The sequence below is a fragment of the Eucalyptus grandis genome, chromosome 11 (genome assembly GCF_016545825.1).
Source record: "Eucalyptus grandis isolate ANBG69807.140 chromosome 11, ASM1654582v1, whole genome shotgun sequence".
In the NCBI taxonomy this organism is placed as follows: Eukaryota; Viridiplantae; Streptophyta; class Magnoliopsida; order Myrtales; family Myrtaceae; genus Eucalyptus; species Eucalyptus grandis.
The window spans coordinates 41,980,365-42,007,717 of record NC_052622.1 but is presented as its reverse complement, the minus strand read 5'-3'; the positions used below and the strand labels follow the sequence as shown (position 1 = coordinate 42,007,717).

At 39.0% G+C, this 27,353-nt stretch overlaps 2 protein-coding genes and 2 pseudogenes across 2 annotated transcripts; all 4 read right to left on the bottom strand.

Moving 5' to 3' along the window:
* Positions 1–3,460: 3,460 nt before the first annotated feature.
* LOC120289949 lies at positions 3,461–4,445 on the bottom strand (annotated as a pseudogene).
* Positions 4,446–4,685: 240 nt separating this feature from the next.
* On the bottom strand, positions 4,686–8,350 carry LOC120289948 (EP1-like glycoprotein 2). Its single transcript, XM_039305353.1, has 2 exons — positions 8,342–8,350; positions 4,686–5,786 (listed from the first exon to the last, which is right to left on the bottom strand). The coding sequence occupies exons 1-2, from the start codon at positions 8,348–8,350 to the stop codon at positions 4,686–4,688; spliced, it is 1,110 nt and encodes a 369-aa protein (XP_039161287.1).
* Positions 8,351–18,563: 10,213 nt separating this feature from the next.
* LOC120289947 (G-type lectin S-receptor-like serine/threonine-protein kinase SD2-5) lies at positions 18,564–21,119 on the bottom strand. The gene has a single exon (XM_039305352.1). It carries the CDS (start codon positions 21,117–21,119, stop codon positions 18,564–18,566), a length of 2,556 nt encoding a protein of 851 aa, XP_039161286.1.
* Positions 21,120–23,252: 2,133 nt separating this feature from the next.
* On the bottom strand, positions 23,253–25,850 carry LOC120289620 (annotated as a pseudogene).
* Between the last annotated feature and the right edge of the window lie 1,503 nt (positions 25,851–27,353).

Sequence of the window (27,353 nt, the reverse complement as noted above, 5' to 3'; positions counted from 1 at the left end):
ACACCCACACTAACCCCTTGACCATCACCCTCAACTGCCTCATCGATTGCAAAATTTTCTCCATATATCTCAATTAACTCACGATGCAAATAACTGAAAAGTAAATCAATGACATTGCTCTCATTCCATATATATCTCAACCCATCTTCTAGAGACTTTCCAGGAAACTTAAAATAAAGTTTTTCAAATTTACACTTTACCCCATTCTCAATATCTCTAATGAAGCTTTCATAGCTCCTTGAACCGATATCAACTTTTACCAAATCAATCTTACCCCCAACATATTCAAGCATTGGGCAACGGTAAAAATTTCCACCATGGAAAAGGCAAGCCCATGCCGACTTGTCGCTCATCTCAACCCTATACAAAAGAACGCAATATATGTTGTAAGAAGCCACATAATGGAGATTTTAACATGAATGGCCAAAAGTGCTAAATAAATATAAAGAGTTTGACTTGAGCATAAGTGCAAAATCCTTCCCGTCTCATAATTACAAGTGAAATTCCTCTCTAATTTACAGGAATTAACTAATTCAATTAATATCTAGTACCTATGATATGAGAGTTCAAGGTGAATAGTGGCATAAAATTAGTTTGCTTTCAAGTTAGATATTTGGTTTGTATAGCTACTTGAAGCCGATGCCAAAAATCTTAGGGTTGATAAAATAAATTTTTCTCCCATAGTAAACGTGATCTTGTTTTTTTACAACTAATGAAGGAGAAAAAAGACCATGATGCTAGGTTCTTTGTATATAGATATAGCAGGTCAATGTATTACAAGCAGCATGGCTCACAAGGCTTTAATTTTAGAATGTTACTTCATATTATCTCAATTCTTTCCTACCATCACTTCCATGGATATCGTCTTTTGGCTTTTCAGGATTTTTGACAATAGTTTCATTGTTTAGGCGGCTGAAGAGTGTACTTCTATGCTTAAACTTTGAAGTTAATTTGCTCAGAATCACTGATCTACTTTTAGTTTAAAACCAAACGGTTGGTTTGTTCAATGCATGAGAAGAAATAAGATAATTTGGGAACACGACAAAGACAATCATAGAGACAAAATAATTTGGGAACATGACAAAGACAAACATGGAGACAAAACATAGTTTAGGACCACGACAATATACCTTTTGACAGATTTTGATTGACTTCACGACCACCCACCACGTAGCTCACCACTTGCCGACAACACAATCAAATTGGGACCACCTCACTTGCTTGTGTTTGCTGGATGAACGAATCGGGTCAAGTTGTGCGCGAATCGAGTCTTCGGGTCTTCGGGTCTCTCGTCTTCTCAATTGTAGCAACGAACAAATTGGGTCAAGTTGTGGCCGAATCAAGTCTTTGGGTCTTCAGGTGTTCTCGATTCGGGCAAGAAGCGACGAACAATGGCGTTGGCCAAAAAGGGGCTTGATTCACGAAGGATATTGAGGAAATCGCAATATGAGATCAAATCAACTCAAAATCTACAAGAATTTCGGAGGAGATCTCACTAGGTTTTTTAGATGATTTTGGAAAGAAGCAAGGAGCAGCCGCACGACTTTTCTCTTCTGCCTTTTCTCTTTGGCTTTTATTTTTTTTTTAAAAGCAAAACGACGACGTTTTGCTCTTCAGTGCCATGTCAGCGTCGACAACGCCGACCGGCGCTGACTAGAATGCCACATCAGATTTTTCCGACTATGCATGGCTGGATGGACTGAACTGGAACAAAAACAAAATGTTTAGGACTAAATTGGCAAAAAAAAAAGTTTACTTCATTACTCGAAACCCTTTTAACCTCATCCAAAACACACTGCAGTTCCCCCCTGAACTGCTCCACAATCTTACAATCTCGACCCATGAAAAGTCCCACAATGCGGCCACCCTCAAGACGACGATGAAATAGAATTAGATAAAACTCCCCGGCTCCCACGTTGGCGGTAAATTCATCAATCATGCAACATACGTATCACACAAAAGCCAAAAGTATCCCTCCGAAACTAGATTTTTAATCCAGCACAGACATTTCAAGACTCTTTAGTCCATCACATTTCGCCTGTCCTGCACAAACTCCTGCCTAATCTCAAATATCCCGAGAGGAAGGGATCCGCCAATTCATCACCACTCTCTAATTGGCGACTCGAGACGCGAACGATTAGAAAACGTGACAAACCCCTCAAAGAATCTCCATCTGGCAACGGGCTCGCAGATCTAAGCGAGAAGGACGTACCTAGGGCAGAGACGAGAGGCTGAAGGAGGAGGAACTGGCAAGCGAACACGAAGAGCAGAATGAACGCCGCGCCGTGTAGAGCCATCTCCACGCGATGCCTTCCGTGGCCGAGGAGAAGGTTGACGGATTCATCGCAAGATTTTCGTTTCCCTGCGCGATTCGTGGTAGATAACTTATTATGGCGATTCCGATTCGGAGACTTCGAGAAGAGGAGAAGGCGAAGGGCACAAGGCAGAGGAATTTGGAGGACAAAGAAGAAATAGTTCTGTCGCTACTGAGTTTGTGCCGGGACGAGGGAGGAGGACTTCGCGAGAAGTTACACGTAGCTCGGGCCTATGGGCGAGCTCCACGTGGGCTCTGGTTTGTTGACCTGCCGTGATCAGATCCAATCAAGAGGTGCCACGGCATGGCAGGGAGGGCCACGTCAGTTGGCTTTGAACTTTCGTTAAGCAGCTCATAAGACCCGAACAGGCTTCTTATCCCCGATTAAATTTCATGGATTAGCACGCTTGGATCAATGTTGTTGATCAAAAACAGTGGAAAGGCCGAAGTTATTGAGAATGACCAGTATTACCTAGCAAAGTTGAATTTTGAATGTCCAAATATCTCGACTTTTTCTTTTGATAAATATATGCCTCGGAATGACCTCGGTGGATGCTTAAGAATGTGCAGGTTAAGAGTATTAACCTAGGACACATTAGAAGTCACTAGGAAAAATCTGAACTAACCAATGATGAAATTCTCCCGTTATGTGCTCGCAGAATGAAGTAAAAACATAGTCTATTAACCTTGAAATTGAAGTAAAAACATAGTCTATTAACCTTGAAATAAGGAAGGCATGAAAGGTAAAGCCATTGAATCCGAAGGATATTAGGTGTTGGAACCAAAAGGCAAATCAGATTAGGATCCATGACATGGTAAAGCTACCAAAGGATATTATCAGTAGCTAACTAGTATTTTAGCAGCTCTTTACGCAAATGACTGAGTAGGTTCCCCCTTTTCCTAGACTAGCACGCAACAAAATTGAGCACCATTTGTTTTTATATAAGTAATAAAACCTAATTCCAACATCCTAACCAAGTCAACTCACTTGCAAAGTGAAAACGAGAAATGATAACATACCACAGACTTTTCTTTGGCTTGAAAAGAGAATGCCAAACCAGACTTTTCATAGTTTGAAAAATTCAATTGCCTACACATTCTACCACTTGGCATGTTAGGAAGAAAAGTTCTTATAAATTTGCCAAGTCATCGTGGACCACTTAGGATTGAGGGTAGTAATGCAACAGTAGCATTGAATTTGACATCCATCAGATCGAATCTTACTGCTCCATTAGTAGAAGGTTGAGTAGAGAAGTTGTAATCCAAGTCTTCTTGAACTTCCATGATGCCTTCTAATGCCTTGATGACCATGGATATAGAAGGCCTCTTTATATGGTCTCCTTGCAAGCACCATGTGGCAATCCTCATCATATTCATCGCATGTAGTCCATTTAGTTGCATGTCATCGCTAGACTTATTCACAATGTCCAACAATCGTTCCTCTTCTGCCTTTATCTTAAATAGGCTTAGTAAATACATGTCTTCTTCATCTAGAGAGCGATCGAAGATCTATCTCCAAGATTACCACGCCAAAGCTGTACACATTGACCTTTTCAGTGATTGTTGCACTCTGCCACTTGAGGGCCAAATAACCAGGAGTTCATCTCATAATTGTGATGACTTGGCGTTGGTCCCTGTCGATCAACTTGGATAATCCAAAATCAGCAACCTTAGCATTGAAATTTACATCCAAGAGAATATTTTGGGGTTTAATATCTAAGTGAACTATCTTCTGTCTACACTCTTTATGAAGATAATTAAGTCCTTTTGCTATATCAAGAATGATCTTCTTCCTTTGTTGCCAATTGAGAATACATTCATTGGATGTGTAAAAAATCCATCTATCTAGAGATCTGTTTGACATGTACTTATAGATAAGGAGCTTGTGGGATTTCTGAGTGCAAAAACCCAAGAGTCTTACTAAGTTTATGTGATGGAAGCTGCCAATAGTCTCAACTTCAGCTATAAAGGATTTCTTAACCTACCCGAAACCATCAAGGCGTTTTACTACAACTTTTGTGCCGTCACTTAGAGTACTTTCGAAAACAAAATCAAAACCACCTTTGCCAAGCTTTTTACTGAATTCATTTGTGATGGTTTTCATATCGTTGTATGCAAATCTAGTGGGCATTCCAGGTACTTGATCAAGGTAATCCTCCTCTGTTTGATTATCATCTCTCTTTTGAACAAACAAAATTGTGGCTTTGATAAAAAACGTCATGGCAAAGAGAGCTCCAAGGCTAGACCCAAGTATTACAGGGAGATTGGTTGCTCATACGAGTGTCTACCGAAGTATAAGGAGCTTCATTGGCCACATTTTGTATTTTAAGGTAAGTAGTAGAATTATAGAAAAATGTTTCCCCGTGAACGTTTATAAGTGAAAACACATGAGTTGGTAAGTAACAACTGCTGCTAATGCGATCCGATTCATACTGAAATGTAGCTGTTTTGCATGAACGTTCTTTGCGTAGGCCTCTTTACAACTTGAAGCATCTATGTCCTCGAGATTTGGAGTGAAACTGAAATAGGTGACATTTTCGAGCTCCAAAAGACTTTGTTGTTGTGAAGCCCCACAAGACAATGGAACATTTTTGGAGCACCCAAGATTAGGCCGACTATCATCTACTCGTTGGAAATAGCTCATCCCCCAACTCGAAGTCGGACAACTACATTGACCATTGGAGCAAATTTCATATTGTCCACACACAGTCGGATAGTCACAGTCGTTAAGATACTTTTTGAAAAGATCTTCTTTAAAACCATATAACCAATCATACATTGTCAAATGCCCATTCGAACCCAACTTCATGTATTGTGCAGAAGATGCTTGAGGGATTGAAATCAAACTCCAACTCGAGGTAGAATTTGAGAACCTAGACAAGCTTCCATTTACAAACTCAACATATAAAAACTCAATGCTTGCATTCCAAGATGGGCCATTACTCTTGACATATCTTTGAGGAGGATTAGTCTCCACTTGAGCAAATAAACCATTGCCATTCACGGAAAGCTTAATCATACTGTCAACGGTCCAATTTGTCTCGGAAACACTCAACATCAATCTTTGCCCTTGCCTCAACTTTTTTCTGAGGACAAGTGAGTCGATTGGGTGATCAAAGGACTGCCAAATGGTTGCATTGTCTTTATCAAACAACATAAGGTTGCCCAAGTCTATCAAATTCAAGTCTACAACGGACTTTGCAAAAGTGTTTGTGGACCAAGCAACTGTGCCATCAGCATCCTTCAACACCAAGTCACCTTTGGACATGAGCTCCAATGTCACACCGATCCTTACAAGATTGTGTCGCTTGCCAGACCACACTACTTGTGGAATATCGTACTTAGCAATTAAGCCAATACCGTCAAATTGGACGATGAAAATGGCAAAGAGGTAAGAGTTGCAATTACCATTACAATAGAAGTCGTAGGCATAGGCAAGGTCCAGAGTTTCTTTGCCTTGAAGTAGAATTGCCTGCAAAATAGATCCGTCTTTAAATTGGAAGAAGGGAGTGTAAGAGTTTTCCTAATGTGGACTACATTAATTGATATTGTAATTTACCTTTTTACGGTTATTGTAAAACGGGGTTAGTCTAAGGTGAGATAGAAGGTTTCTTAATTAGTCTAATATGAGAATGACTAGTGTGAGCCAAGTTGAGCTTGGCCCGTAATAAGGGAGCCTGGTTGTAAACTTTATAAATAATACTCAAGTCAAGTATGGGGCGTTTACCTAGCGCTAAAAAGTGAAGGGACGTCTCATTGAACCAGTGATAGGGAGGACAACAGAGGAGAAGGACTTGCGCGTGGAACATCAGTTTTCCACTTCCGCTTCAAGAACAATGGATCCCAAAACAAGTGCGTTAATATTTCTACTCAATTATTTATGTTCTTGTTCTAGTTATGGAGATTATGGGATAATGTAATTTGCGTCCAACAGGGAGTAGTTGTTGTGTTATTCGTCCACCGTGTTGGAAGCATGGCGGTTGAATAATTATAATCTTGAGCTTGAGCATCAACAAAGTTTGAGAAGGGCGAAAGCAAAATGAAGGAAAAGGAAAAAAAGAAAGTAGGGAGATTGTAGAGTGAAACCATTGAGAGTGCTAGTATGAACAAAATAAAGGAGTTAGGGAAGAGAATAAGAACACAAGATTTATAGTGGTTCGGCTTAATCCAAGCCTACGTCCACTCTCCCACGATAACAGCCTTCTTGGCTGGATTCCAATATGCAATCAACAAGAGATTACAACTTCGAGTGCAAACACTTAGTAGATCACACTATCTCACTAAGTCACTCTCTTGGTATTTCTCTCACGATTACAAACGTTTAAGCTCTCAAGAGACAAGTATATGATCTAAAGTCGCTTAGACTTTGGAATTATAAATTCTACGCTCCGTCTCTTACTTGCTCATCGGTCCATGATCTCCTTAAATACTCCTCCACTTCCAAACTACCCGTTGGACAGCATCCCGGAGAATCGTCTTCCAATATACCCATTGGACAGCTCTGTATCTAGAAGATTTGGTAGCCGTTGAGTGACAAAGGTAAAATCCCAAATTGATTCCGATCGCCCATACAAACGAAATCTTGGTTTCCATAAGTAAAGCTTCTTCGTATAGAAAGATCTTGTCTTCAACATCCAATTGTCAATCAAATAGATTGAGTCAATCAAATCAATCTTGATATGGAATCCAAACCAGATCACTAGCCGTTGTATGATTGGGCTTGAGTTACGATTCATTGAATCTGGATGTAAAGTCTGAGTCTGTAGACTTTACAATATGAGTCTCTAGACTTTACAATCTGAGTCTCTAGACTTTACAATCTGGGTCTGTAGACTTTACAATCTGGGTCTGTAGACTTTAAGTCTTGAGTCTGGCAGTCTTCAGACTTTGAGTCTTGAGTCTAACAGTCTTCAGACTTTGAGTCTTGAGTCTAGCAGTCTTCAGACTTTGAGTCTTGAGTCTGGCAATCTTCAGACTTTGATAATATCCTTTACATGTTCTATTATCTGCATGGTCTATTACTCAACCATTAAACATGTTAGTAGCCTTTGATTTATTTTGTCATCTTCAAAACATCATAAGGGATTTCCCTAACAACCATGGCCTGCAGTGAAACTTTGAGTAGAGAGATGATTGAGAAATGGAAGAGAGGAGGAGAGAAGATGGAAATAAGAGACCAATGACTTCGAGTCAAGATGAAAGCAAAATAGGAAAAAGTAGCAAGAAAAGACTCACAAGTCTTCCTTTAATTTTTTGATTTTTTTTCTTTCTGGCGGTTTGAATTAAAAGGAGAGACTTGCAACCCGTCAAACAAGAAATGAAGTATGCATCTCTGCCCAAACGCAAAAAAAGTCAGAAAGACAAGAAGAACGGCCAAAAGCAAAAGGTCGAAATTGGTACGATAGAGGACGGAAAATGAGAAGGGGAAAAAATACTGGGTCCCAAATCTTACACGAAAAATTGGCTCAAAATCTACGATTAGTAGAATCTTGAAATTTTTTACTGGAAAGAGTATCAGAATTTTTTTTCGCTTATACATTATTTGATTTGACGTATGCGCACTTAAACAGTTTTTTTATAGTAACAATGGCAAATTTCCGGTGGGACGATTTCGTTGAACTTTTCTCCTTATAGAGGATTTAAAAATTGATCATACAAAACCGAAAAGTTTATCGGTCTATTACATTCTTTGCATATTACTTGGAAATTTCTAGTAGGTTTTTCTTCTCGAAGAACTTACTAACTTGAGCTCAAATAGTGAAGTTATTTTTTAAAGAGCATAAAAACTCGATATAAAAAGATTTACTTAAAAAATGCCTTGAAAACACTCGTTAAGCAACTAAATAAGAAAAGCAACTCACAATACATTAATTGTCATCGTAATATACCCGATTACACATTGAAGATCGAAGATCCCCTTAATAAAAATATTTAATAAGTACCCAGAATATTCATTAAAATGACCATAAATCAAAATAAAGTTTGTTGATATAAAATACTAGTTCAAGTTTGAAAATGTACCCTTACCTTCGCCATACATGAATATGGCACCTATACAATACACATCACAATCAATAGAGGAGCCACCAAGTGATCACCCCTCCTCGCCCATTTCTTTATTAAGAATAAGATCAACTCATCATTTGTTTTCCTACTAAGAAATTAACTTTGTTACTTTCTTCATCATGTTTCTTTGCATTTAATTTTATCTCGTTTTCTAAGATTGGTTAATCGAATTCTGTAATATATCATTGTTATTTATTATCAAAGGTTGTGTAAGCTATGTTGGCCGTCAAAGTGGCTTCCCAAGATCGTCGTAGCTAGAAAACCGAACATGTAGGAGGAGAATACAGAGTTTTGTGTACCTTATTTGGAATCCATCGTTCTTTATGCGGAATGATAATGATCCAACAGCAATCCGAGCCTTTAACACTGAAGATCTTCTCCTCTATGACCCTCAGTTCCTGGCTCGATGAGACCGCCACTCACAACTCACAGCTTGCCTTATGTGAGGTAAGAGAGAGTTCGTGGAAAAGAATGAGGACTAGAGAAGGGACCTTAGCGCTATTTATAGAGTTTTGGACGGGCCCTCTCATCACGGGCCAAGCCCAACTCAGCCCACACAATGCCAGGCCCATATTCAACTATTAAGAAAACTTTATGCCTTACCCTATTCGACCAACGCCGTAAAATGGTAATTACGATCTCAATTAATGTAAACCCACATAAAGAAAACTCTTACATTCTCCCACTTGGGCTATATTAACTGAGACTGTACTTTATGTGAGCACCTTTATGTTGATCTAGTGGCAATTCTTAATAATCAATCATATTCCATAAAGTCTCCAACACTGAATCATGGCGGTAACTGCATGTATTCATACAAAACCTTTCATGGTCACGAATGCTTTCAACTTTATTGATATAGATTCAATATGATTGTGTGGCAAACGGATAACACATCATAAAGAGTTTTACCTTATGTGTTATCTCCCTTGTCGGTCACTATTCTCTTACCTTAAATGTCACAGAAAAGCGGATGTGCCACTAGAGAATATCCTTATGGTTCTAATGAACCTACATATGTCTTATCTTTATGGTTAACCTTTCTTTATGTGTAATCAAGACATATGTTCAAGGCTGATAACCAGATGCCCCAGCCTTCACTCAAGGCTTACACAATACCTTGAAATTTTCATTATATATAATCAATTCAATATGGTGACCACACATTCATGAACACTTTATTGAATGTGCAACATATATAAGCTTTATTAGAGCAAAATCAAAACAACTCCCACTAAATAACAACATCCAATGATGCTCCTTAGCTCATGTCACGACATGTCGTTCAAGTACACAAGGGAAAAAAACATTAATTAGTGGGTCTAAAACCACATCATCTGTGGAAATATGCTCTACTGTAGTGCCACCATTATGTATTATTTATTTATGGTCATAAACCTAACCGTCATAAATCTAGACCCCTCGAGACCCTTATTGTTGTTGACAAACAACACTAAAGAGTTATTGTCTCGATACAACCGTATGGGTCTATTCATAGTCAACTCCTTAATGAGGTTCCGAAGTCAAATATCTTGAGCAGCAACTAAAAGGCATGCTATAAACTCCGTTTATACGATAGAAGATAACATAAATTTCTGTTTAACACTTTTCATAATACCGCACCTTCTACTAATACAAAGATATATTATGTTATCAACTTCTTGTTATCCTTATAGCTAGTAAAATTTGCATTCGAATACCCTACTAGCTCTAGATCCTGAACATATTTGTCAATATATGGTTTTCTTGTCCTTTTTAGAATCTCAAAACCTCATAGGCAACAATCCAGTGATCATGTCTTAGACTTGACCGATATCTACCTAAAAATCTCGCCACAAAAGCAATATGTAGTCTAGTGCAGATTTAAACATGTATGACACTTCTAAGTGCACTAGCATAAAGTGTATCATTCATTTGGATTTGCCCAAAATTTGAACAAGGACGATGTCAGATATTCAATCTATCAGCCCTAACAACAGCAACAACTCCTGGCTTATTGAATATTTTCAAAATACAAGCAGCATATGCAATCTAAGATAAATCTAACGTGCACCAAAAACAATCTCTATAGATCTCAATGCCAAGAACAAAAGGTACTTGACCAGGGTCTTTCGAGTCAAAATTCATCGACAATATCTATTTTATCTTATGTAGTAGTCCAATATTATTATCACAAGCAAGTTATCACTTACATGGAATCTGAGAAAACTAAATTTTCTTCCACTGATCTTGTAGTATATACACTGATGTACTCTATTCTCAGCAAAACTGAATGAAGTGATAACATTATAAAACTCCAAGCATCATTTGATCTATAGATTCTCTTAAGGCCATAAATAAGGGTTTTCAGTTTACACACAAGCTTACCTGAATCATCCGCTGTAAAACCTTTGGGTTATACCACATAGACTTTTTTTTTATTAAGGTATTCATTGAAAAACACAATAACAATCATATATCTAATGTAACTCCATATAAAAAATGAGTCTGTAATACTATATTCACTATGAAATAGTCTTTAGAAAAAGACTAAACTTCTCTCTGAGTGAAAACTTTATATTAGTAATTTGAATTTAAAATTCTCAATGTTTCCCTTGAAATTTCTCTTAGTCTCATACACCCATTTGCAGCGGATGAGCTTGTGACTTTCAACCAACTCAATAGGCTCCCAAACACTATCATATTTTATAAATTACATCTCGTCTTTTCATTATGTCTAACCACAGATCAGACTGAGGACAATAAACAGCAGTTGCACATACAAGTAACTAGTTCGATCACATAGTAGATATCGTAATTATGCTCTTATAAATAGACTATATAGTATGGTAATATAACTGAACATCTTTCGGTAACAGATCTCTTGAGTGGAGCTACTATCATTCTATCTAACGCTTGAGAGGCTTGAAAAACTTCATCAGGAATCGTATTAATAACAATATCCTGAACCTCACAAGCTTAATATATGGAGTAAAAGACTCCACAATTATCTGTATAGGGAAAGACAAAACCAAAGACACAATGGTCACCACCATACCATTATCTTTAATAGTCTAAGAGTAACTATCCTCTACATTTTCGTCGAACTCTAGATACTTTACTGTTTGTGATTCCACAATTCTTATACCTCAATTGGGATAATAAAACCTGATATCCCTTCAAATGATCTGGGTTTGATATCGAGTGGTTATGGATTCCAACTTATTTAATGTTGGATTATACAACCAAACTTCTGCAGGACGCTCCAAACCTTAAGATGATTTGAGTCAAGTTTACGTCCGATCCAAAACTCAAAAGGGAGCAAATGGAACACCTTTGGTAGTAACACGGTTTAATGCATATTGAGTTGTTTCGCCCCATAGAAAACCTGATAAATTAGTCCAAGTAATCATACTCACTGTCATGTTCATCATGGTGGAATTATGCCTTTCGGCCACACCAATTTATTCCAAGATTTTTGGATATAGTAAACTAAGTTACCATCCCAGAATCTTTCTAAGTATTTGACAAATGGCCATTTAAGCTATCCAGCATTGCCATAATTAAAACACTCACCACCATGATCATATTTGACAATCTTTAAGACTCATCCCAATTGTTCCTTAACCTTAATACGAAAGAATGAATAAATCTAAAGATTCAGACCTTTTTTTTTTTAAATCAAGAGAAAATAGTTGTCAATATTTCTATAAAACTTTACCATATATGGTTACCAATATCAATATGAATGACTCTTAATAGTTCAAAACTTCATACTGTAGTTTTCTTCTTTTTCTTAATCATCTTTCTTATACAATGCATAAGACTATTCTTCAGGTAAATCTCTATTGGAAACAACATTTTCAATTGTAAAACTACATACATATCCTTAGGAGATTAGCACAATTGGTACAATTTATTTGACCAATTATAGCATCCAACTTCATTTGACTTATAAAACATTGAAACAACATTGTTTTTTATCTCAAAAGAATAGCCGTACACTTCCAGACATGATACGGAAACTAAGTTTCATCTAAAGGAAAGTACATAAAAATGTTTTTCAACGTCAAATGCTAACCAGTACCTATAGTCAAAACAATATTTCCCACTAAAACGACGTTAAATGTTGTTTTAACGTCGTTTCCCATGATGAGTTATGATTTATTCTAATTTGGCTTCCTTAGATTTATGAATCCCTTTATGATAAACAACATAATTTGTTGCACCGCTATCTAGCCACCAAGAACCAGATGAAGCTTTTGATAGGAATTGAATTCATAAATAAATGCCAATGAATCATTAACTTTAGACTCACACTTGGACAATCAAGCTTTATATCATTACAATATCTTTATATGTCATATCTTCCCACAAAAAACAATGAATGACACCATTTCTCTTAAGAGCGATACCTTAAGATCAGATTGTCAGAAAGACCGATGGTTTCATGAATTCCTTCATGAATATGATTCTGGATTTCAAATCTACCATCCTTAGGACGTAATCCTTAACCTCATCAAAACCATCACACCTTATGTTGAAGAGTCATTGCATTTATACCAATCTCGGTAATAGACAAGACACATTTTCAAGCCATTAGGGCTTCTATCATCATTTTAGCAGTGTAGTCAGCTGATAAATCATTTTCAAGTGTTCTTAAATGGAATGCCTTATGGATGATGAACAAATTCAATTATCATTTCCTAAGCAGTAAGGAATACATTCTAATTCCATATAACTAACAGTAAGATTCTTAGCTTACTCAAAGCAAGAATAATATCAACATCTACCACTAACAGAAAATCCTCTTCACCACTTCAAATTTGACCAATAGAAACCTCAATAACAATGGAGTTGTCATTACAGATAATGTAACTTAATAATAAGTAGCATATATAATTGACACCATGTGAGTACTGTGTAACTTGAAAACCTTATAAGTACACATTCTGAGAGTTACATACATCATCATATAAACACCTTTGGGCAGAATACATGACATACAATTGTATACTCTCCACATGACAGCGGTCATGAGAATATATTATGACCTTTCGCGAATTCACCACCTTTGGGTGTATGAACCACTAGGGTCAGTCACTCCTCAACCAAATGCCGTACATGCATCTCTCCATGAACTAACACACAATCACCTCCTTTAGGAGTATGACCACACATTAGAACATGAGACATCCCAACAGAATACAAGATTGATGTTTCTCAAATCCAATCAAGTGTGCCACTTTGGCGGTCACAACCCAATTGAATCATTGAAACTCTCTTATAGCAAGGATGTAAACTTTATAACTCACATTTGCTTTATACATGTGATTTTAGACTGGATGACAGGGGCAATTCGTCACTAAAATCACATATCATGCTAATCATATTACTCTATTCATTAATACATAGTGAACCTTATCCATGTTATCAATGAATCGATACTCTACACATTCCTTATGTGATAATATACATGTGACCTTGCAACGTATTTCCAAAACCATAGAGAAATGCATGAAATATACGCAAAATTTACCCCAAAATCACGTACCTTAGGGTTTCACATGCATTTTCATATCCTTAAAGGCATCAAAAAAATTCAAATAAGCACACCACAAGATAGGAAATTCACATACAAGCACGTCTGACATCAACCACACGCTCAACGGAGGTCACACGCGCCCTCACACGCCGCTAGAGTGTGCGGCGCATGAGCGGCACGCGCTGGCGTACCGATCCGGTCCGAAAGCCGGTTTATTGGTCTGACCGGTCAACAATCAACCGGTTCGACCGGTCAATGGGTTGAACCAGTCAATGGTCAACCAGGTCGGGTCAACCCGGTCAACGATCAACCGGGTTGAGTCAACCCGGTCAACCCGGGTCGGGTTAATGGTGACGTCATTGATGACGTCACATGCCACGTGGCGGTCGCACGTAAGGCGGCTTACTTGACGTCACCACCGCGCGGCGGCCACGCGTCAGTGCACATGAGCGTTCGAGCACGCGTGCGAGCTGCATGGCGATCTATGCGTCGGCTCGCATGCGCGTGCGTACGGGCGCGTGAGCCACGCGTCGTCGTGCATGCGCGCGTGTGAGGCGGCACGGCGGCGCATGTAGCCGTTTCCGGCATTGTCTAGAGACGTTATACCCATCAAAATGCTCATATGGAAGAGTAGAAGCCGTTTATACAATCAAAATTCACTTTCACCGGACAAAAATTTACAAAAACAGGCGAAATGTTCCATGGATAGGTGAAATCCGAAATTCTCATCGCTCGCATATTTGGCCTCCGCCAGAGGCGTGCCACCCACTGAAACGCTCAGCTCGACGAGAAGAATCAAAATGTGTTTTCAAAATGAAGTTTCAAAGGGCAAAATTTATGAAAACAGGCCAAAAGCAACAGTTCGGGTTCTAGGCTACGAGGCTCTGATACCAAATGTTGGCCGTTGGAGCGGCTTCCCAGGATTGTCGTAGCTAGAAAACCGAACATGTAGGAGGAGAATACGAAGATTTGTGTACCTTATTTAGAATCCATTGTTCTTTATGCGGAATGATGATGATCCAACAGCAATCCGAGCCTTTAACGCTGAAGATCTTCTCTTCTATGACCCTCGGTTCCTGGCTTGATGAGACCGCCACTCACAACTCACAGCTTGCCTTATGTGAGGTGAGAGAGAGTTCATGGAAAAGAATGAGGGCTAGAGGAGGGACCTTAGCGCTATTTATAGAGTTTTGGACGGGCCCTCTCATCACGGCCAGGCCTAACTTGGCCCACACAATGCTAGGCCCATATTCGACTATTAAGAAAACTTTATGCCTTACCTTATTAGACCAACGCCGTAAAACGATAATTACAATCTCAATTAATGTAGCCCACATAAAGAAAACTCTTACAAGCTATTCTTATGAAAATAGTGAAAATTCATACAATTTTTTTCTCGATAAAGAGTGTGAATTATGTTACATAATCTCTTAATCTAATCTAATCTAAATATTTCACCCAAAAAAAAAAGATTCACTAATTATTAAAGAGCAGATAGGTATTCGAATATGTATCCCGCAAGAGAGAATACAGTAGCGTCTGGGCAGAGCAAACAAATTCTCTCCTTTTTTTTTTTTTTTTTTAATTGTCATCTCCGCAGCGCACCCAAATTCTTCTATAATCACCGTCTGGCCGGACAAAATCCCCCTCTCTCGCAGCAGCGACCTGCGATGGAATCGACCTCGAAGGTACTCTCTCCCGCGGAAGCTCTTTGAACTTGCTTTGATCGACCGCAGCCTCCTTTTAATTGATCGTTTCATGCATCATAAGAAGTTTTTCCTCCCACTGAGTTGGCGATCGCTGGGCTGAGGTCGGTTGATCCTATTGTGTCGCGTGGATGGCGATTCTAAACAATGTCTGTCGGTACTTTATTGTCATAGAAGTTGCTACTTAGAATCCTTCACCTCGTTGTTTTCATCTTTCTCCTAGGCTCTGCTAGAGCTTCGCTGTTATGAATACTTAAGAAGTTACACCATCATTTACGAGTTCCTTGCTCTCTCTATATATCTCGGTCTCTGTCTTTGAGCTGTAGTCAGGGTAGGTTTCTATGTGGGAATGGTTGAATATTACAATAGGATTACCTTACGCGATGATCGATTCAGATAACTGAAATATTATGGGTCAATTGATGCTACAATGAAGGTTGAAAGAAGGGAGGGGGGAAGGACGGGGGGTTGACAAGGACAGCTGTTGCTCTATGTATCTTTATTTCCAAATCTGTAATACGATTGCAAAAATGGAAACACGTGGATTAACACAACCAGTACTATTCATTCTAATTTTCTTCATCTAACATTCTCTTTCCATTGTCTTTATGCAAAATCAATGGCAACGATGATTAATAAATTTCTCAAGAGGAAAGCCAATTGCTTAGGCTTTAGACCATCATGTAACTTTCAAGAGTTCTCCAAATTAGCAGCGCCCACTGAGCGCAACTTGTGCTTTCTTCTGAACATCTGCGGGTTTATCTTGTCTAATATGGACATTTTTTTTCCAATTAGATACCCAAATAGAAAGTCCTTCTTTAGTCTTGAGAGTATATTAACATCTTCACATAGGCCAACAAGTATATCGCAATGATTATATATAATAAGTACCTGCGCAGAGCTTGTGGTTTTTCTGGTTTTCTACCAGTTTTATATCAATTCAAGTGGACGTAGTTTTTACTTAATCATTGTTTTATGATGCACATAATTTGATTTAGTTTTTCGTAATGCCTGAAGAATGTAATTGTAGAAACACTGAAGTCATTGAAAAAAGAATCACACAGGGTGTCATAGTGCTTAGACTAGGCTTATGGTATCTCCCAGCCCTAATGTTGTGAGGGTGATGGCTTGATATCATTGGTACCTAGAGTTAAATTGAATTACCTCTGGCATCGACTAGGTTTGCCTGTTTCTGTTGTGCAGTTTTGTTGGGTACGGGTGGTATGATTTTTCTTGCTTGACTTTTATTATATGGAGAATTTGGAAGGACATGTCTTCATATGCAGGTGAGGATTGTTGGATCGTGTGGCATCCACCTACATGAGTCTCTCCCTTTCTCTCTGTGAGAAATTCTTGTCTGAGTCCCCTTTGTCAGTCATGTTTGAATTGATAAATACAGGTTCTCAAGAGGTTATGTAGCCTTCTCTTCCTTTTTCAGAATAAAACAGGTTATATAATCTTCATTTTACTTTATTTGGTAGTCATGTTTAGTTAGATGATGATGACTAGTTTTAGCTTAGTCATAGCCTTTGCTATATACATTCTGAACTGCAGATGGCGATGCAGGCCCTTTTTTGATTCATCAGGTGATTGAAGAAGCTACCTACTTTGATTGTGTGATCCCATCTCCTGGACTTTATGATGCCCTGCTTGCTTGGAGTGCTTTTCAATGGTCTGGTGCTCGTAGAGGCTGCAGAAGGAGAAACTATCTAGCGACCACGAAGTGCAGAATGGACACCGTGTAGAGCCATCCTCTCCAAGCGATGCCTTCTATGGCCAAGGAGAAGATAGACAGATTCATCGCGAGATTAGCGTTTCTCTACGTGATGGATGATAGATAAATTACTATGGGACTCCGATTCGGAGACTTCAAGAAGAGGACAGGGCGAAGGCCACAAAGCAGAGGAATTGGAAGAAGAAGAAGAAGAAGAAGAAGAAGAAGAAGAAGATATAGTTCCGTTGCTACGGAGTTTGCGCCGGGAAGAGGGAGGACTTTGCGAGAGGTTTACACGTAGCTCGGGCCTATGGGTGAGCTCCATGTGGGCTCTAGTTTGTTGACCTGCCGTTATCAGATCTAATCAAGAGGTGCCACGGCATGGCCGGGGGCCACATCAGATCGCTTTGAACTTTCATTAACTGTGTAAGCACAAAGCAATTCCAGGACCAAATAGCACCCGAACAAGCTTCTTATCCCCGGTTAAATTTGATGGATCAGCAAGCTTGGATTATGATGATTAAAAACAGTGGAAAAGCAGAGGTTATTGAGAATGATCGGTGTTATTTAAGGATTGCAAAGTTAAATCTTGAATAATAAGATATTTCGATTCTTTATTATCGGCAACATTTGCCTTGGAAAGACCTAGACAGATCGTTAAGAAGCTGGAAATTAAGATTATTGACTTAAGATACATTAAGAGTCACTTGAAAAAATCCGAACTTACCAATGATGAAATTCCCCGGTTGTGTGCTCGCAAAACGGACTTGAAAGTAGCCCAATAACCTTGAAAAGAGGAAGACATGGAAGGTGAGAGCCGGTGAATCCAAAGGATAGTGTGGGAACTAAAGCGCAAATCAGATCTGAATCCACAACATGGTAAAGCTACCAAAAGACATTACAAGTAGCTGATAAGTCTCTTAGCAGCTTTTTACACAAATGAGTTGATTAGGTTCCCCCTTTCCCTAGACTAGACACGACAAACTTGCGCACGACTAGTTTCTAAATAAACAATAAAAACTAATAGCAATATCATTACCAAGTCAATTCCTTGCCAAGTTACGGCAAAGTCCACTCATTTGCAAAGTGAAAACGAGAAATGATATCATGTCACTTGCTTTCTTCTAGGCCTGAAAAGAGAATGACAAGCAGAAGTCTTCATAGTTTGAAAAATTCAAATGCCTGCACATTCTGCCTTTTTGACATATTGGAAAAAAAAGTTCTTATAAATTTGCCGCGTCATCGTGGACCGCTTAGAACTGAGGGTAATAATGCAGTGGTAGCATTGAATTCGATGTCCATGGGATCGAATCTTGCTGCTCCACTAGTGGAAGGCGGAGCAGAGAAGTCATAATCCAAGTCTTCTTGAACTTCCACGGTGCCTTCTAACACCTTGATGACCATGGACATGGAAGGTCTCTTTATATAGTCTCCTTGCAAGCACCATGCGGCAATCCTCATCATATTCACCGCATGCGGTCCATTTAGTTGCATGTCATCGCTAGACTTATCCACAATGTCTAGCAATCGTTCCTCTTCTACCTTTCTCTTAAAAAGGCTCAGTAAATACATGTCGTCTTCATCTAGAGAACGATCGAAGATTTTTCTCCCACACACTATCTCCAAGATTACCACGCCAAAGCTATACACGTCAACCTTTTCAGTGATTGTTGCATTTAGCCACTCGGGAGCCAAATAACCAGGAGTTCCTCTCATGGTTGTGACGACTTGGCTTTGGTCCCTGTCTATCAACTTGGATAATCCAAAATCAGCAACCTTAGCATTGAAATTTCCATCTAAGAGGATATTTTGAGGTTTAATGTCTAAGTGAACTATCTTCTGTCTGCACTCTTCATGAAGATAATTAAGGCCTTTTGCTATATTGAGAATGATATTCTTCCTTTGTTGCCAGTCGAGAATATATTCACTGGACTTGTGAAAGATCCATCTATCTAGTGACCCATTCGACATGTATTCATAGATAAGGAGCCTTTGAGATTTCTCAGTGCAAAATCCCACGAGTCTTACCAAGTTCACATGATGGATGTTGCCGATTGTCTCTACTTCAGCTAGAAAGGATTTCTTAACTTGCCCAAAACCATCAAGGCGTTTTACTGCAACTTTTGTGCCGTCACTTAGAGTGCCTTCGAAAACAGAACCAAAACCACCTTCGCCAAGCTTTTTACTGAATTCATTTGTGATGGTTTTTAGATTGCCGTATGCAAATCTATTGAGCATTCCAGGTGCTTGATCAAGGTAATCTTCCTCTCCTTGATTGTCATCTCTCTTTTGAATAAATAAAACTATGGCTACAATGAAAATCATCATGACAAAGAGAGCTCCAAGGCTAGACGCAAGTATTGTAGGGAGATGGCTACTCATATGATTGTCAATCTGAGTATGATTGTCAATCGGAGTATGATTGTCAATCGGAGTATAAGGAGCTTCATTAGGCAAATTTTGTACTTTAAAGAAAGTAGTATAACTTGGATAAACATACTCGGCAGCATTTACAAGTGAAAAGACCTGAGTTAGTAAGTAACAATTGCCGTTAGTGTGATTCCATTCATACTGGAATATAGCTGCTTTGCATGAACAATTCTTTGCACAGGCCTCTTTACAACTTGAAGCATCTTTGTGCGTGAGATCTGGAGTGAAACTAAGAGACGTGATATTTTCGAGCTCCAGAAGAATTTGTTGATGTGAAGCCCCACAAGACAATGGAACATTTTCGGAACACCCAAGATGAGGCTGCTGATCATCTACTTGCCGGAAATAGATCGTCTGCCCACTCAAAGTTGGACAACTACATTGACCATTGGAGCAAATTCCATATTGTCCACACGCTGTCGGATAGTCACAGTCTTTAAGAACTGCTTCGAAAAGTTCCTTTTCAAGCCCATAAAACCTATCATATATTTTCAAATGCCCATCCGAGCCCAGCTTTATGAATTGTGCAGAAGATGTTTGAGGGACTGAAATCAAACTCATATTCAAGGTAGAATTTGAGAACCAAGACAAGCTTCCGTTTACCAATTCAACATATGAAAACTCGATACTTGCATTCAAATTTGGACCCCTTGACTTGAAATAAATCTGAGGAGGATCAGTCTCCACTTGAGCAAATAAACCATCACCATTTACGGAAAGCGTAATCATACTGTCAATGGTCCAATTTGTCTCGGAAACACTCGGCATCAATCTTTGTCCCACCCTCAACTTTTGTCCGAGGACAAGTGAGTCGGTTGGGTGATCAAAGGACTGCCAAACAATTTCATTGTCATTAAACAACACGAGGTTCCCCAAATATGTCAAGTTCAAGCCTACAACGGACTTTCCGGAAGTGTTTGTGGACCAAGCAATCGTACCATCAACATCTTTCAACACCAAGTCGCCTTCGGACGTGAGGTCCAACGTTGCGCCGATCTTTACAGGATTGTTTCGGTTGGCAGACCACACTACTTGTGGACTGGCCGAAGCAATTGAGCCGATACTATCATCAACTTGGACGATGAAAATGGCAAAGAGGTAAGAGTTGCAGTTACCATTACAGTAGAAGCCGCAGGCAAAGGCAGGGCTATTAGCTTCTTTGGCTCGGAGAAGAATTGCCTGCACGATCGATCCATCTCTATGTCGGGGGAAGTCACTAGCTGCGTTATTTGTCCACCGTTTTGAAAGCGTGGCAATTGGATAATCATAATCTTGATCTTGAGCGCCAATGAAGTTTGAGAATGGCGATAGCAAAACGAAGGAAAACGAAAGGAAGAAAGAAGGGAGACCACAGAATGAAACCATGGCCTGCAGTGAAACTCTAAGCAAAGAGATGATTCAGAAATGGAAGAGAGGAAGAGAGCAGGAAAGAAGATGCAAATGAGAGGCCCACAGTTAACTTTGAGTCAAGATGAAAGCAAAATAGGAAAATTGCACAGGAAGTCCTTACAATAATGTGAACGGACTGTAGTCAAGCGTGATCTTGCAACTATTTCTTTAATTTTTTATTATTTTTATTTTTATTTTTTTGTGGTTTGGCTTGGAAGAAGAGACTTGCACCCCGTCAAACAAGAAACGAAGAACGCGTCTTTGTCCATACGCTCCAAAAGTAAGAAAGAAAAGAAGAAGGCTAAAACCAACCGGTCCGACCGGTGGTGTCTAGCCTAATCTTCCCTTTGTCACACCGACCTATGCGTGACGCATCCACCTGCCTTTCTTTCTTCTTCTTCCCTCTTTGTACTCAAAATTGGTACAACACGAAGACAGAAAACGAGAGGGGAAAAAAAGATACCAGGTCCAATATGTTAAATGAAAAATGCAATCATGCTCTAAATTTAGGTTGAGTTGAATCTTGAAATTGTTTTTTATTGGAAAGAGTACCAGAATTTTTTTTCGGGTTATGCCTTTTTTGATTCGACGTACACGCACTTAAGTGGTTTTTATAGTAACAATGGCAAATTTCCTATGGGAGGATTTTGTTGAACTTTTCCCTTTATAAAAGATTTAGAAATTAATCATACCAAATCGAAAAGTTTACTGGTCTATTGCATTCTTTGCATAATACTTGGAAATTTTCACTAGGTTTTTCCTCTCGAAGAACTTACTAACCGTGAGCTGAAGTAGTGAAGTCCTTTATTTTTTTATGGACCACTGGCTGTTGATATTAAATATGCTGTATTTCTGATGCTTATGCATTGCAGACGGTCTTATGTAATGCTCGAGATGTCTCAGGAAGTCATAGGCCTTATGTCGTCTTCTTTCTTCCTCTCAGCCTTCTTTCTGCTTGCGTACATTTTTTATTTTTATAATCACATCAGTTTTATTGTCTTGTCTTATACTTTTTTTGGATGTTATGTGCAGATTATCGTTTCGCTGTGCGATTTGCGATGACTTACTGTGGCAACTCTGATTCGGAGACTTCAAGAAGAGGAGAAGGCGAAGGACGCAAATGCAAAGGAATTGGAAGAAGAAGAAGAAGAAGAAATAGTTCCGTCGCTAGTGAGTTTGTGCCAGGAAGAGGGAGGACTTTGCGAGAGGTTACACATAGCTCAGGCCAATGGGTGAGCTGCACGTGGGCTCTGGTTTGTTGACCTGCTGCGATCAGATCGAATCAAGAGGTGCCACGGCATGGCAGGGGGCCATGTCAGATCGCTTTGAACTTTTGTTAATTGTGCTCGGCACCAAATAAGACCCGGACAAGCTTCTTATCCCTGGATAAATTTGATGGATCAGCACGCTTGGATCATGATGATTAAAGACTGGAAAAGCCGAGGTTATTGCGAATGATCAGCGTTTTTTAAAGATTGGAAAGTTGAATCTTGAATGCCCAAACATGTTAGCTCTTTATTTTTGGCAATCATATGCCTCGAAACGATCTCCATAGATCCTTAAAAAGCTGGTAGTTAAGATTATTAACCTAGGGTGTATTAGGAGTCGCAAGGAAAAATTCGAACTTATCAATGATGAAATTCTCCTGTTATCTTTATTGGTTTTAATTGTACGCTCGTAGAATGGACTAAAAAATAGAGCATTAATTTTGAAATGAGAAAGTCACGGAGGTAAAGTCATTGAATCCAAAAGATAATAAGTCTTGAAACCAAAAAGCAAATTAGATTTGGAACCATGACATGGTAAAGCTGCCAAAAGACATTACAAGTAGCTGACTAGTCTTTTAGCAGCATTTTACATAGATGACTTAGACACAACAAACTTGAGTATGATGAGTTTCTACATAAGCAATAAAACTTAATTGCAACATCCTAACCAACTCAATCCTTCGCCAAGTTATGGCAAAGTCCACTCATTGGCAAAGCAAAAATGAGAAATGATATCATCCCACTCTTTTTTCGAGGCCTAAAACAGAGAATGACAAGCTAGAGTCCTCAAAGATTGAAAATTCAATCGCCTACAGGTTCTACAAAGAAAAGTTCCCATAAATTTGCCGTATCATCGTGGACCGCTTAAGACTGAGGGTAATAATGCAGTGGTAGCATTGAATTCGACATCCATGGGACCGAATCTCACTACTCCGCTAATGGAAGGCTGAGCAGAGAAGTCATAATCCAAGTCTTCTTGAACTTCCACGATGCCCTCTAACGCCTTGATGACCATGGACATGGAAGGCCTCTTCATATAGTCTCCTTGCAAGCACCATGCGGCAATCCTCATCATACTCACACCATGTGGTCCATTTAGTTGCATGTCATCACTAGACTTATCCACAATGTCCAACAATTGTTCCTCTTCTGCCTTTCTCTTAAAAAGGCTCAGTATATACATGTCTTCTTCATCTAGAGAGCAATCGAAGATTTTTCTCCCACACAATATCTCTAAGATAACCACGCCAAAGCTGTACACATCAACATTTTCAGTGATTGCTGCACTAAGCCATTCGGGGGCCAAATAACCAGGAGTTCCTCTCATGGTTGTGACGATTTGGCTTTGGTCCTTGTCTATCAATTTGGATAATCCAAAGTCAGCAACCTTAGCATTGAAATTTCCATCCAAGAGGATATTTTGGGGTTTAATGTCTAAGTGAACTATCTTCTGTCTACACTCTTCATGAAGATAATTGAGTCCTTTTGCTATATCGAGAATGATCTTCTTCCTTTGTTGCCAGTCGGGAACACATTCATTGGATTTGTGAAAGATCCATTTATCTAGAGACCCGTTCGACATATACTCATAGATAAGGAGCCTTTGAGATTTCTGAGTGCAAAATCCCACGAGTCTTACCAAGTTCATGTGATGGATGCTGCCAATAGTCTCAACTTCGGCTAGAAAGGATTTTTTAACTTGCCCAAAACCATTAAGGCGTTTTACTGCAACCTTTGTGCCATCACTTAGAGTACCTTTGAAAACAGAACCAAAACCACATTCACCGAGCTTTTTATTGAATCCGTTTGTGATGGTTTTCAGATCGTCGTATGTGAATCTATTGAGCACTCCAGGTACTTGATTAAGGTAATCCTCTTCTGCTTGATTATCATCTCTCTTTTAAACAAACAAAACTATGGCTACGATCAAAACCATCATGGCAAAGAGAGCTCCGAGGCTGGACCAAAGTATTACAGGGATCATATGATTGTTAGCTGGATATAAGGAGCTTTATTGGTCAAATTTTGTACTTTGAGGAAAGCAGTAGAATTATAAGGGCTTGTTTCGTCAACGTTCATAAGTGACAATACCTGAGTTGGTAAGTAACAACTGCCGTTAGTGCGATTCAATTCATATCGAAATATAGCTGCTTTGCATGAACAATTATTTGCACAAGCCTCTTTACAACTTGAAACATCTATATGCTCCAGATTTGGAGTGAAACTAAAATACTCGATATTTTCGTGCTCCAGAAGACTTTGTTGTTGTTGTGAAGCCCCACAAGACAACAGACCATTCTCGAAACACCCAAGCTGAGGCTGCCTATCATCTACTGGCTGGAAGTAGCTCGTCGTGCCCCCACTTGAAGCCGGACAACTACATCGCCCATTGGAACAAATTCTATATTGCCCACACACCGTCGGATAGGCACAATCATTGACATACCCTTCGAAAAGATCGGCCACTTCTACCCCCCCAGACTCATACACTTTCAAATGCCCATCTGAGCCTAGCGTCATGTGTTGTGTTGAAGATGCTGAAGCGATTGAAAACAAGCTCCCATTCGAGGTAGAATTTGAGAACCAAGACAAGCTTCCATTTACAAACTCAACATATGAAATCTTGATACTTGTATCCCCAGTGTTAGGTTTGTAGTTGAAATAAATTTGAGGAGGATTAGTCTCCACTTGAGCAGATAAACCATCGCCATTAACGGAAAACGTAATCATATCGTCAACGGTCCAATTTGTCTTGGAAATACTCTGCGTCAATCTTTGCCCATGCCTCATCTTTTGTCCGAGGACAAGTGAGTCGGTTGGGTGATCAAAGGACTGCCAAACTGTCGCATTGTCCTTATCAAACAATACAAGGTTCCCCAAATCTGTCAAGTTCAGGCCTACAACGGACTTTGCAGAAGTGTTTGTGGACCAAGCAACCGTACCATCAGCATCTTTCAATACCAAATCGCCTTCAGGCGTGAGCTCCAATGTCGCGCCAATCTTTATGGGATTGTTTCGATTGGCAGACCACACTACTCGTGGACTTTCGTCCGGTCTCCTATATAAAACATCGACCGCTGGGATGATTAGAACAGCAAAGAGGTAAGAGGTGCAGTAACCTTTGCAATAGAAGCCGCAGGAGTAGTAGGCAGTAACTCCTGTGCCTCGGAATAGAATTCTCTGCACAAATTCACTATATTGGGTGGAGTGATTAGCTGTTGCGTTATTCGTCCACCGTGTTGAAAGCATGGCGGTTGGATGATCATAATCTCGAGCTTGAGCAATGAAGTTTGAGAATGGCAATAGCAAAACGAAGGAAAAGGAAAGGAAGAAAGAAGGGAGACTGCAGAGTAAAACCATGGCCTGCAGTGAAACTCTGAGCAGAGAGATGATTGAGAAATGGAAGAGAGGAGGGAAGAAGATGCAACTAATAGACTGACGACTTTGAGTCAAGATGAAAGCGAAACAGGAAAATTGCACTGGAAGTCCTCTCAATAAAGTGAATGGAATGCATTCCAGCGTGATTCGCATGTTGCGCATCAAGAAGAGACTTGCAATCTTCCTTTAAATTTTTAATTGCTTTCTTTTTGGTGGTTTGGGTTGGAAGAAGAGACTTGCAACCCGTCAAACAAGAAACGAAGCACCCGTCTTTGCCCAAATGCAAAAAAAAAAGAAATAAAAAAGTAAGAAATAAAAGAAGAAAGGCCAAAAGCAACCGGTCCGACCAGAGGTGTTTATCCTAATCTTCCCTTTGCCGCACCTACGAATGCGTGACGCATCCGCCTATCTTTCTTCTTCTTTCCTCTTGTACTCGAAAAAAAATACCTTTCGCTGGTTTAGTAAAAGATTTAGAATTTTTCTTTTCAAAGAGCATAAGGACTCGACATAAAAAAAGATTTACTTAGAAAGTACCTCAAAAACACTTATTAAGCAGTTAAATAAAAAATATCGTGACTCCCAATACATTGATTGTCATCATAATATACTCGATGACACATCCAAGATCAAAGATTCTCTTAATAAAAATATTTAACAAGTACTCAAGATATTCATTAAAATGACTATAAATCAAAATAAAATTTGTTGATATCAAATACTAGTTCAAGTTGTACCTTATTTGAATCAACCTACGCTCACTTAAACAGTTTTTTACAGAAACAATGGCAAATTTCTGGTGGAAGGATTTCGTTAAACTTTTCTCTTTATACAAGATTTAGAAATTGATCTTACCAAACCAAAAGTTTATTGGTCGATGGCATTCTTTGCATAATACTTGGAAAAATCCACTAGGAAAAATCCACTAGGCTTTTCCTTCAAAAGAACTTATTAATCCAAGCCGAAGCGTTGAAGTGTCTTGAAAAAGTATAAAGATCCAAGATAAAAAAATATTTACTTAAAAAGTCTCCGAAAACACTCATTAAGCAACTAAATAAGAAAATATTGCAACTCCTAATACATTGATTCCCATTGTAATATATCCTATTACACATCGAAGGTCAAAATCCCTTTAATAAAAATATTTAATAGGTGTCCTGGATATTCATTAAATTGGCCATAAATTGAAATAAAGTTTGCTTATATCAAATACAAGTTAACGTTCAAATATGTGTCCTCGCCTACGCCATTCATGAATATGGCACCCATGCAATACACATTATAATCGGTGGAGGAGCCACCCAGCGATCTTCTCTCCCTGCCTATTGTTTTATTATAAAAAGTATAAATCAGCTCATCATTTTTTTCTGCTCAAAAATTAACTTTGTTACTTTCTTCATCGTGTTACTTAGCATTTAATTTTATTTCTTTTTTAAAGATTGATTAATTGAATTCTCTAATATATTAACGTCGATTATTATTTGGCGATGGTTGTGTAAGCTATTCTTATGAAAATAGCGAAAATCCGTACAATTTTTTTTTCTCAATAAAGACAGTGAGCTATGTT